We start from the raw sequence: 12,803 nt of genomic DNA, 5'->3' as shown, positions 1-12,803 counted from the left end.
ACATGTTTTTCAGAAATCACATAAAAATAGCCAATGAGGGTCTGTTGCCTTTCCATTTGCAAATATCAATATGAAATTTGCCCAAAGCAATGATCAGAGTAAATATTCATATCCAAGTTACAGGAAACTGAAGTTTAGAAGCTACCACTTTGTGTAGAGTAACAGGCAGCCAATCAGGAGCCTGTTTGATACAGAGCCATTGTTTTGCTTGGTTTTGATTGGCTCACTGTAAGAGAGAGTGTACGGTGGCCAGCAGGGACAAAGTTAGAGAGCAGACCGAGACCAAAGACTGAATATAAGCAAAGAATTCAAATGGTATCTTCTCTAAAAGTTAGTGGCCAATGGCAGTGACCTTTATTGATTTATCAGCCAAAGACTCAGGTTTAATCAGCGCTTGTTGCTTGGCGGCTGGTAACTTCAGACCTGACCTGATGTAATGACCCTGCTCTCCTCCCTGCAGTGATCACCTCGTCCTCCAGCCGCGACTACACCGTCAGCCTGCCGGACGGCGGCGTGCAGAGCCACAGCTTCCAGTGGCGTCAGACCATCAGCTTCCAGAGCTGCGTGCACGGCGAGGCCGGCCAGGCGCCGCCCACCCAGCAGCTCAGCGTGGACCAGGTCTTCGTCATGTACGACGCCGGGAACCAGCTGATCCGCTTCGCCATGAGCAACAAGATCGGCCCGCTGCACAGTGAGTTCAGAGACCTCAGGAGACACACACACACACGATAAAACACTGAAACTGAAGAAATACAATCCCAAGAGGCTGATAAACATTCTCACTCTTAAAGAAAAAATATAGAAAACAATCAGGATGACAAACTGAGACAGATGCAACAGAAACACAAAAGAAATCAAATCTCAGTGCAAAGGAGAAGCTACCAAACCGCAAAATTCATATTCAATATAACAAGCGAGTGAAATGAAATAAATGACAGTAAATGAGTCCTGATGCAGAGAAACTGCGATGGACTGGCGATCAGGGTGTTTCCCAGCCTCCCACTCCCACCCAATGCATGCTGGGATAGTTTCCAGCGCCCTGCGAACCTGAAAGGTATGAAGCAGGTAGAGAAAATGAATGAATGATTGAATACCGTATTTCCTCTAATAGTGGCCTGTAGTCAATTAAATAATGACCGGGGGCGTCGTCGACATGAACAAATAAAGGCCGGCCTCAAATACAGACAAAAAAACAAAGGAAACAAGACTAGGTCAAAACCAGTATAAGGCTGGACCGTGTCCGTCTCCTCTCTCCGCCGCTGTCCTCTCCACCGCGCCCACGGCCCGCATTGATCCTCCCAATCCAAGCCCCGGACGCCCGCCGAAATCTCGGCCGGATCACCGGGAACACATCGGCGCCCAGGTTCAGTTAGCTTCAGTTAGCTTCAGCTTACATGCAAACAACGGTGGATACTGGTAAACTCCTGCTGCCTGTTTGTAACTGTAGTTTGTAGTAACGTACAAGTGCCACAAGACGGCTCGGCCGGCGGAAGTCTCTGGAGCATGCCATCGTCGATTACCGTAATTATCATAATGCATTGCAGTAACAAAAAAACGGCTACCTAACGTACCCCAACAGAAGCAGATCAGAAAACAAGGAGGCTTCGTACTAAAATATGAGCAAATATACTTATCAAACAGAGGGAATTAGAAATAAAGGCCTGTCTCTAATATAAGCCTGCTTCCAATAAAGGCCTGGTACCCTCTGCAGTTGAGGTAAATAAAGGCCCGGGCCAATATTAGAGGAATTACGGTAAATGAACGAATGAATGAAGGAACCAGAAAGACCTTGGAGAGAACAAACCACCGCCAACGCTGAACAATTTTCCAACTTGCTGTTACACACTCATCATTTTATCACTTCAGTTTTAAGTTGTATGGATTTCTTGACTCTGCAAACTTCCCCTTAGTATTTGGAATCAAGTCTCCGTCTCTGTTAGTTTTATAGTTCTGGGTAAAAAACGATAATCGTCACATGGCAGAAATCCCAGATCTAGATCAACACCAAAATCAAAGCCGATCTGTCCGCCAAATTTCATGGAAATCCGCTCATAATATCATATTTTTTCTATTGATATTTAGCTATTTCTTTGTGCCAATATTCAATATCTTTAATTTTGACCATTTTATGCCCAAAAAACTACTAGTATCCAGTGTTTTCTACAGATTTTTCTTCTCTTCAGGGTGGAAAAGCCTCTGAAACATTTAGACCATCGTGGGACACTAAAATTCTCCACTGAAATTAATGAAACCAGACAAAACCCTTGAAATTCTTTTAGGGTAAGCAGCAGCTCTTTAAGGCAAGATGACTAGGTGCTGGCAAAATATAAAATTATAGTCCATAAAAGATTAGGTTTGACTGATAACTCATAGATTTATAGACTGATTGGTTTTAGCTCGTTTATCATTGAATCCTTTCAGCAAGTGAAAACAGTGGAGCGAACTGAGACACGTCGGTCTATTCTATGAGTTTTTAGTGTTTCTATGAATGAAAGAGTGTAAGTTGGAGCGTTGTGTTTGTTCACAGATCAGGACAGTTGGTTGTGTAGAACAGTGGTTCTCAACGTGGGGTCCGGGGACCTCCAGGGGTCCTTGAGGGGGTTCCAGGGGGTCCCCAGCAAACTGATAAATTGTTAAACTTCACCATTATTTCATTTACAAGAAGTTAACACAGTTAGAGAATATAGAAGAATGACTGTTCTGATCATAGTTTCTCTGTTATCTCTCTACCTACAATACAGACAGTCATGGAATTCTGGATCAAAATCATATCTGACAATAAAACTATTCTCAGATTTGGATCACATCAAATGGGGGTCTGTGGCTCTAATGTGGACTAAATTAGGGGTCCATGATATAAAAAAGGTTTAGAATCACTGCTGTAGAACATTTACACTCCATGTAATGTGGATTGACTTTGACTGTAAGCGCTCCGGCTGCTCAGATCCGTCCAGAGCGAAGCGACGCGGCTCCTGGTCGGACTGAGTGTGTGTGTGTGTGTGTGTGTGTGTGTGTGTGTGTGTGTGTTATTACCCAGAGGAATGCACTGAAACACGCCTCAAACACTTTAGTGCTGTTTGGTGTCTGCAGTTTGACATCAGAGGAAGATAAACAGTAACTCTAGCCTGGTTGTATTTCCTCAGCTGCCTGCAGACGGGCAGGGGGTGAAGGTTAGCGCTGAGCCTGCGGGGGGGTGAAGGGAGGGGGAGGGGCACCAGGAGGGGAAGAAAGGGGGTTAAAGGTAGATGTGGAGGTGGGGGGGTTGTTTAGGGGGCATGCTATCCAAACAAACTTGACTCAGCTGGGGTTTATTGGCAGAAAGTGGAACATCTGGGCCCGGTTTCCTGTCAGGAGGAACCAGGGACTTCCAACATGGCCGCCTAACAAGCAGCTGTCTGATGGGAAGGAGAGGCGACCGACTGAAGTGTTGAACCACTTAACTCTCCTGTTGAGCCGTCTGTGGATTACTTGTTCTCCTCAGCGCCCTGCAGAGGTGAAGTGAAGGATTTTACTGCCCGTCAAAATCATTGACTGTCGCTGGACACCTGCAGCAGCTTTCACATAAGATGATGCAATAGCTCCTCCCCTAAAACCTGAAACCCTTTATTTCCAACAGCTTGCGACGCACACAAATTATCGCTGCACCAAGCAGAGATTTGCGATCTACGAAAAATAACGGCACCGAGACGCCTGAAAACGAGAGTCTCAGTCCTCTAACTTACCTCTTAGTATGTAACTTACCTCTTAGTATGTAACTTACCTCTTACTTACCTACCTAAGTATGTAAATAAATCAGATGTTGATGAGCTGATGTTCCTGCAGGCGGGCCTCCGGAGCAGAACCCGTGTTTCACCGGCCGGCACGGCTGTGACAACAACGCCGTGTGCAGAGCGGGAGACGGCCTGCAGTTCAGCTGCCAGTGCACCGACGGCTTTGCCGGGGACGGACGCTCCTGCTACGGTGAGACATGAAGACATGAAGACCGCCTGCAGGCCCAAACCCTGTCTGGGTCTTTAGGGGTGTTAGAGAACAAAATGTTGTTATATTCCATGTGGGACAGTAGGGTTTGACCGATATGAGTTTTTGAAGGCTGATGTGAATAATTTTGGACTGATATTTTGTGCTGATACTCTGGATCTTTAAATTTGACTAATTTCATACCAAAAATGTCCACAAAATTATCAGTATTCAGTGTTTCCCCCAGAGTTTTCTTCTCATCAGGGTGGAAAAGCCTCTGAAACAGAATTCAGACCATCGTGGGACACTAAAACTCTCCACTGAACCCAGGATACTAAGATTACTACTGCTACTACTACTAATAATAATAATAATATAGTAGAGTTTAAAGATAGTAAAACATTCATGCATACTTCTGTGGAATCCTATCAAAATGTTGCATTAGTGGGTAAAGGAAAATAAGACCATTACGTTACAAAAGTCAATTATTTTTTCAGAAAAGCACTAATTTGTGTGCTTTTATTTCTTTACAAGTGTCCTGATACTAGTCCTTGATACTAGTTACTATGATGTTTACACTGAATGTCATATCATCAGCTGAAAAAGACGGATAAGTCCCTCCACTCCGTCCCTGCTGTGACCGCACAGCTGGAAAATCATATGTTTACATTTATAGTATAGTTTTCCCAGCATGTCAGTCAGTTTATTGGCTGGAGGGTAATATATTATCTATACATCACTTCCCTCCTGCTCTGTTATTGGCAGATATTGACGAGTGCCGGGAGACGCCTCAGATCTGCGGGTCCAACTCCATCTGCAACAACCAGCCGGGAACCTTCCGCTGCGAGTGTGTGGACCGCTTCGTGTTCGCCAGCGACGGCAAGACCTGCGTCGGTACGTCCAAACGTGTGTGTGTGTGTGTGTGTGTGTGTGTGTGTGTGTGTGTGTGTTCACAGCTGTGTGGGTGGGCGGAGTGTGTGTGTGTGTGTGTGTGTTACTTTGTTTGGAGAATCCCCTGTTGCACATACAGATGTTCTGAGAGCCGCAGACGGAAATAAACAATACAGGTTTTGTACTGTACATGGAGACGTGCCAGCGGTGTGTTTGGGCGTTGGAGATTACGTCTAAGCATGACATTGTTCTTTGTTGGACGCGGTCGGCCGGTCTGAGTTCCTGTGTCCATGTTGTGCAGCTGGTTATATAGACTACAATCAGAATGGCTTTGTTTGACAAGTAGAATGAATGTACAGGAATGCGTCTTGGTGGCGTTTGTTGGTTGGTGGAGTGAACGTCACTTCGCTTCGCTCTGGTCTGGCTGCCAACCACACGCAACTTTGGAGCGTTTTATGTTTCCATGGTAACAGCGACGTCTCCGATTGGTGGGAATTCGCTGAAGCTTGTGGGCAGTGTCGTATTTCACAAGGAACTCAGGAATAAAACAGGATTTCTTAACAGTGAAGTTCTTCTACAGCAACATCTAGAGTCGTTTCACACTCTGATAGTTCACGATGAGTGGATCTTACACCGTTATGGGAAAAATGAATGGGTAATTTACTTCCAGAGCCTGATGTTTCAGCTCTATTAACTGCAAAAAATGTGTTTTCGCAAAAGATGCGTCGTGTGTTGAAGCGCTGTCCTGGCCTCCAACTCAAACACGTCTCTACTTTAGCTGCGCTGTACATTACGTCAGCGTGAAATGTGTTGAAATGTTTGCTATTGAGGTGGAGGACGAGATGATCAGACTGCAGCTGCTCTGTTCTCCAGCAGAACACCATGAATCTTCATCCTCCGCTTCAGAACAGTTCAAACTCCTCTTCCTCTTCTTCACCAGCAAGCAGAGCAACTGCTAACTTTCTCTTCTTCATTTTTATGCCTCCGCGCCGGCGACAGCCTTGACCGGAGTCCGTCCGTCCGTCCGTCCATCCGTCCGTTCAATTCTCGTGAACGCGATATCTCAGGAACGCCTTGAGGGAATTTCATTACATCTGGCACAAACGTCCACTTGGACTTAAGGATCAACTGATTCGATTTTGGTGGTCAAAGGTCAAAGGTCAAGGTCACTGTGACCTCACGTCCATCCCATTCTCATGAACGCGATATCTCAGGAACGCCTGGAGGGAATTTCATTACATCTGGCACAAACGTCCACTTGGACTCAAGGATGAACTGATTAGAATTTGGTGGTCAAAGGTCAAGGTCACTGTGACCTCACAAAAGATGTTTTTGGCCATAACTCAAGAATTCATACGCTAATTATGACAAAATTTCACACAAATGTCTAATAGGATAAAACAATGAAGTGATGACATTTTATATCCAAAAGTTCAAAGGTCAACTTCACTGTGACATCATAATGTTTTGCTTACCACTGCAGCTGAGAAAATGATCTTGGGTCATTCTACAAAAACGGTGGAAGTGCTGTCACTTACTTTTGCAGACACCAAAATCCTTTAAGTTGACCTAATAATCACTTATATATGTTCAATAAATAAAGACTGTCCTTGCAATGATAAAACAAAGTTTATTGGCGGAGGCATACAACCGCGAGACGGTTATTTCTAGTTCGTTTTTATTTTCAACAATGTTAACCCCTTCGTTACATCAGGTTAGCTAACTAAAGCACTTTTTATACTTTAATGAAAATAGCGTCTCGGCACGTAATCTGATGCTATTTGACGTGTATTTGGTGTTGAAAAGGGTTTCTGCGTAGGTGTTGCGTACCTGCCCAAGAATCTTAACGTCGAGTCTACGTGGAGTCGCACATTTTTTTGCATTGTTTACATTCAGACTTTACATCACGTTTATGTTACGTTCGACTACACTACCAGTCAAACGTTCTTCATTCTCTTAAAGCCATTTTGATCTAAAGTCTTCTGCTTAAATGCTTGAAATTAGTTAATTAGACAAATATAAATAGTGAAGTTGATTGATGAAGTTGATTCTATGTATGAATGTCTTTTTCAAAGAATCTTAAATATAAGATAGTTTTGATTTGTTTAACACTTTTTTGGTCGCTGCATAATGCCATTTGTGTTATTTCATAGTTCTGAGTCTTTACTGTTATTCTAAAATGTGGAAAATAGTAAAAATAAAGAAAAATGTGGTGTGGGCAAACTTTTGACTGGTAGTGTATAAAATGTGTTTAACACTAATTAGATAACTTGCAAGTGGCTGTCAAGCTTTGTGTTGCATAGCGACCAGAATGATGTAACGCTCCTGGTGCCCTTTGACCTCTTGCTCTGTCTGTTAGTGATGCTCTCAGCCTGTCCTCCTGTCTCACCTCAGTCTAACAGCCTGTCCTCCTGTCTGACCTCAGTCCAACAGCCTGTCCTCCTGTCTGACCTCAGTCCAACAGCCTGTCCTCCTGTCTGACCTCAGTCCAACAGCCTGTCCTCCTGTCTGACCTCAGTCCAACAGCCTGTCCTCCTGTCTGACCTCAGTCCAGCAGCCTGTCCTCCTGTCTGACCTCAGTCTAACAGTCTGTCCTCCTGTCTGACCTCAGTCTAACAGTCTGACTTCAGTCTAACAGCCTGTCCTCCTGTCTGACTTCAGTCTAACAGTCTGTCCTCCGGTCTGACCTCAGTCTAACAGTCTGTCCTCCGGTCTGACTTCAGTCTAACAGCCTGTCCTCCGGTCTGACTTCAGTCTAACAGCCTGTCCTCCTGTCTGTCTCCTCAGAGGAGAACCGTCCGGTGGATCACTGTCAGAGGGGAAGCCATGACTGCGACGTTCCTGAGCGCGCTCGCTGCAGCTACACCGGAGGCTCCGCCTACATCTGCTCCTGCCTGCCGGGCTTCCTGGGTGACGGGCGAGTCTGCCGGGGTGAGAGTCACGAGAGTTTACTGTCCTGTCTGTATCAGTGTGTGAAGAGTTTAGTCTGTGTGGAGCGTCGGCAGGCCTTGGGCTCAGACAGATAGCTGCTCTTCAGTGTTATGACTGTCTGTATCTGTCTGTCTGTAACTAAATAACATTGTTCCTCCTGCAGTCTGGTGTTTTCCTCCCAGCTGAAGGACACATCAGGCCAAAGTGTCTTACAGTTGGTGTCACATGTTCTTTTGAAGGTCTTGTCATTTTGTGCTTGAAGAGCGGCTTGAAACTCTTTCTTCTTCTGCAGCTGTGTGAACGTGAAGCAGGACGGTGCTGGAAAAGAGCATGAGAGCTCATTCAGCTTTCCCTGGAGAAATAAAAGGTTTAAAAATGTTGTCATAAGTTTGACAATTACTGCAGCAAACTTCCAGTAATAAGTTCAATAAGTTTGTCACGATTGCCACAAAACAAATTTACACCAATTATTATTTCTGCCTTCGAGGAATGTGTGCAAAACTAAAAGTAAATAGCTGATATTTTGTATTCAATATATTAAATCAAATTAATTTCATTTTGCACAGAAGCATCAATACATTTTATCAGACATTTGGCACATTGAAGAGTGCAGACAGAGACATTCAGGTAACAGTCATGATACCAGTAGAGAGTTTTTCCCTGTCAGTTTGCTGCCATAGAAACAAGAGAAGAAGACCGTTCCTCTTCTTCTCTGTAACTTAATACCTCAGCGCTGTGGCTCGGGACAGGAAACGCTCCCACCTGGACAGGAAATGCAGAGCGCAGCCTCACAGCTGTGCGGCTCATCGCTCGCTCCGCATATACATCCATCCAGCCTGCTGCTTCTTTCTGCTGCTCGTCCGTCCGTCCGGCCTGCTGGCGAGCCTCCGAGCCTCTGAGCCGAGGAATGTCCACACCGCCCGGGCGGATTAGAGGAACCTTCCTCTCACTGTAGAGGGAAAACAGCGTGGCTGAAGATGCCGTCCTGTGATACTGAAGCTGGATTGTGCAATAGCAACATTATATATCATGTAATTTCTGTGTTTATCTCACTTGAGCTGAAAGTTTCCCTGCTCATGTGTTTTATGGCCTCTGGGCCCTGGAGAGCTGTTAAACACCGTCATGTGACTCCAGAAGTACATGGCAGCAGACGGAGAAAATAAGCATTGTTCCTGCATTCCTTTTTTTTTGTGATCGACTTTTTATTGTTTTGCTCCAGCAGAGAGGATTTACAGCCTCAGAGTATCAAATATCCCTGGGATCTGGAGCAATGTTCTCTGTATATACAAAACATTCAACATGCTCACTGTGTATGAATACGCTGTATACAGTATATTAGACACCATATATAGATACATACAGTACATATATACACCACATATCATATATACAGATTAGAATTACTATATATGAATATACAGAAACACAGGCACATATTTATATAAATATATACATGTCATACAACATAACATTTCTGCACAATGCATTTATATACTATAGATATATATAGATATATGTGTGTATGTAAGGTAGGATGTACAGCAGCCGGTCATTATGGCAGAATAAGCCCCAACAGAGTGAATCAACACTGCAACACACAGCTGCTTACCAAACACATTAATCATTAGACGCCAAATATTGATTTAAAGTGATTTTGTCACAAGCTAAAGTAATTTACAAGCAGGGCTTGACATTAACTTTTTTGCTCACCAGCCACTGTGGCTAGTGGTTTTCCAAAGTTACTAGCCACTCAGCATTTTCACTAGCCACAATTTTGTTGTTGGGAAATTACGTTTTATTTGATTAAAGTTGACTATGGTGTGTGGGCATCATACTCAGTGTTTCCCACACATACTTTACTTGAGCGGGGCGCCCAGGTATATTAACCAAAGTATATTTGGCGACCCATTTTAGCATTTTTTATTTTTATTTTTATATCCGTCCGAGAGAACGACGCCATCCGCGATTGATTAACTAGTGGACAATCTCCCCTCGCTCTAAGTTACCCCTCCCGTACCTGTTCGTTCTACCAGGGTCCACCAGGGTTTCCCACACATAGAAAACTTTGTGGCGGCCCGCCACAATATCAGCACTGACCACCACTATATATATATTTTTTCCACTATTTAATTGTAGAACTGCGTGTAGCGCATTGATTCGCTCAGCCCCTAATTGCTCTGCGCGCTCTCTCTCTTGCTCTCTCTCTCTCTTTCTCTGTATCTCGCTTTCTCTCTAATCTCATTGTTTACAAGTCAACGCAAACATGCAGTAACATCAAAAGTTTGTTGCTCTCTGAATAAATTCAAAATAATATTGGAAAAATCTTCCATATTAACGTCTTTTTACCAGAAGGTGGTAAAAAAGAATTCCTGAGAAACTGGATTTTTTGGTTTGTGTTGTGTCTTTATCTTCCTGTGTGTCTTCAGATGTAGATGAGTGTCAGCAGGAGCGATGTCACCGGGAGACCGTCTGCTCCAACACCCAGGGCTCCTTCACCTGTCAGTGTCGTCCCGGTTTCCACGGCGATGGCTTCCAGTGCAGCGCTACGTCTCCAGGTAGGAAACCTGCTTAGAAAACTGAAAACTGTGTGAGTGTGAAACTGAGCGCTGATGGAAGAGAGTGTGAAGCTCAGCTGACGTAACGCAGGGAGGGATCATTCAAAAGTCTAAACCAATGGCAGAGAAAGGCAATTTGATTGGATCGGAGGGGCGGAGGGGCGGGACTGTTCAAAAATCTGTGATGGTTTTATTGGTTGGTAGTTTTATGTCATGTCCTGGTACACGATGATGTCACAACTTAAGATTTTCTGTTCTCTTCCAGGAAGTAGAGATTAGATTTTGAATTAAAAATACAAGAAAATACATTACTTCTCTTTTTTTTGTGGCATAAATTATGAAATAGGTGTATAGTACGATCATTAGAATGAGCACAAAAAAAAGTCATTTTTAATTTCAGTGTGACTTTAAAAACAAATGTTTCCATCAGTCTGACAGTATTCTGCTAAATAAGCAGCAAACCTCTGGTGATAAAGGAAAGAAGATTGCTACAAATTTAATTTCAACCAACTTGCAGGTGAAATTTTTGTTGCAGTAAACTTGCGGCAATATAGCTGCAGGTTTCTGGAAAAGTTCGACTTGTATGTTGAAACAACCTCTGTTTCTTTGCTGTAAAACTCATTTAAAGGTTTTTTTTCCATCTCTTGATATACATTCAGCTTTAACAGCAGCTCTCCAGAGGTTTGGACGGCTTTAGGTTTCAGGAAGACGAGTGGGAGGCAGAACAGACTGGATGTTCTGTTTTATTGAGATTTCAGAGGCAAATTAAAGCTGCATACATTCTCTCTGGTGTAAACATTCCTCTCTGTAAAATGTCCAACTCAAGGCCATACAAGGCGATGTGTAAATAAATCAGATGAATGAACAGAGCGGTGACTGAAGGATGTTGGTGAGCGATCAGAAGTGTAAACTCTGTCGGAGCAGACTTCGCTTCAGACTCAACAAACACTTGGATGACGCACAGCGGAAAGGCTCCGCTCACACTGCAGGACTTCAGGCTCAGTGCTGAGTTGCTGCTCTTTTTGGACGACTGTTCATATCTGTTGCAGGATGTAACCCACATCCCATAATAATATGAACTGACAGCGACGTTGAAAGCGAAAGACACATCTGTTTTTGTTCTTCAGTTGCAGTACAAGCCTTTGAGTTTTGATAACTTGAGGCGTCAAGTCGTCTGCTTGGCTTTCTTTCCATTGTCACGTCTTCTTTTCCTTCATACTAACGCTGCTTAGACAAAATCTTGACAACTGTCTCAGGTCAGTGATGTCAGTTTCACTTGTTGTCATGGCAACGCTGGCAAATTCTGATTTGAGTGTTCAAAAACAAGTTCCATTCTTGTTTAGTTACATCGCCCTTTATCACTGTCAAAGGGCTTCACATGCCATCATATACCGTACTACATCATACACATCACATACATCCACATCCCATATTGTACATCATCAAGCTGCATGTCGGTCTCATGACTTTGGATCCAGTTTTGTAGCACATATCCATGACTTCATTCACACTGCAGCTGAAAGTTTCCCGATTCTATTTTATTCCCATGTGACTCAGATTTTTGAGTTTACTGATCAATATGAACAGCAGAAACCTAACCAAAATCAGATCCTAAGGTATGAAACCTACATGCGACTTGTATTTGAATGCTCAAATCGGAGTTTGTCAGCATTGCCATGACAATAAGTAAATCCTACATCATTCACCTGAGACAATTATCAGAATTTAGTCAGCTTTTCTGAGCAGCGTTAACATGGAGGACAACGGGACCAACAAATGGAAAGAAAGAGATAAAAACGACTTGACTGGTGTTTGTAGAGACGCCTCAATTCAGTCAAAACTGGAAGGATCATACTGTAACTGAAATGTGTTGAAACAAGCAGGAGAAGCAAGGGGACAAAACCAGATGTGACGTTTTGATATTGTTACTCTGCACACGTGTCACTGTCAGATATGAGCAGAATTTAGCATGAAGACCTGTGGTGTGAACAGAGCCTGTGTGATCCAGGTCCACACTGAACAACTCGACTCCATGCAGCTTTCTTCTATTTACACTGATGAGAAAACATCAGACCTGAGTCACATGTGAGGGCAAAAGAGAATTTCAGACTTGGTAAACTTTCAGCTGCAGTGTGAACGGAGCCAGAATCTCAGTAGGGAACCTGACGAGTCTGAGCCGCTTCTCACAGCTGGACTGTATGAGCACTGACAGATTTATATACTGACATCATCAGCTGTTTACATGGAGTCTGCTGCGTTCGCGTTCGCTCTGGTTAAACACACCAGAGAGCTGTAAAATCCTACGATTGTCCATGGCTGTGAACGCAGCACAGACAGCAGAATGAGGTCCGACTGCAGAGAAAACCTACAGACAGAGAGACTGGAGGAGAGAAGAGTATGGACTGTGTGTGTCTCAGAGTGTCTCAGAGTGTCTCAGAGAGTCTCAGAGTGTCTCAGTGTGTCTCAGAG

At 43.9% G+C, this 12,803-nt stretch overlaps 1 protein-coding gene across 1 annotated transcript in view; it reads left to right on the top strand.

Moving 5' to 3' along the window:
* LOC139915409 (nidogen-1-like) overlaps window positions 1-12,803 on the top strand; it is a 43,278-nt gene that overhangs the window by 20,901 nt on the left and 9,574 nt on the right. The window contains exons 9-13 of the mRNA XM_078282544.1: window positions 461-691; window positions 3,823-3,960; window positions 4,723-4,851; window positions 7,636-7,779; window positions 10,206-10,334. Of these exons, the coding sequence (XP_078138670.1) occupies window positions 461-691; window positions 3,823-3,960; window positions 4,723-4,851; window positions 7,636-7,779; window positions 10,206-10,334 (771 nt within the window). The remainder of the gene's footprint in view (window positions 1-460; window positions 692-3,822; window positions 3,961-4,722; window positions 4,852-7,635; window positions 7,780-10,205; window positions 10,335-12,803) is intronic.

This window comes from Centroberyx gerrardi, chromosome 3 (assembly GCF_048128805.1).
Source record: "Centroberyx gerrardi isolate f3 chromosome 3, fCenGer3.hap1.cur.20231027, whole genome shotgun sequence".
Lineage (NCBI taxonomy): Eukaryota > Metazoa > Chordata > Actinopteri > Beryciformes > Berycidae > Centroberyx > Centroberyx gerrardi.
Note: the sequence above shows the minus strand (reverse complement) of the source record. Positions and strands in the feature narration are given on the sequence as shown.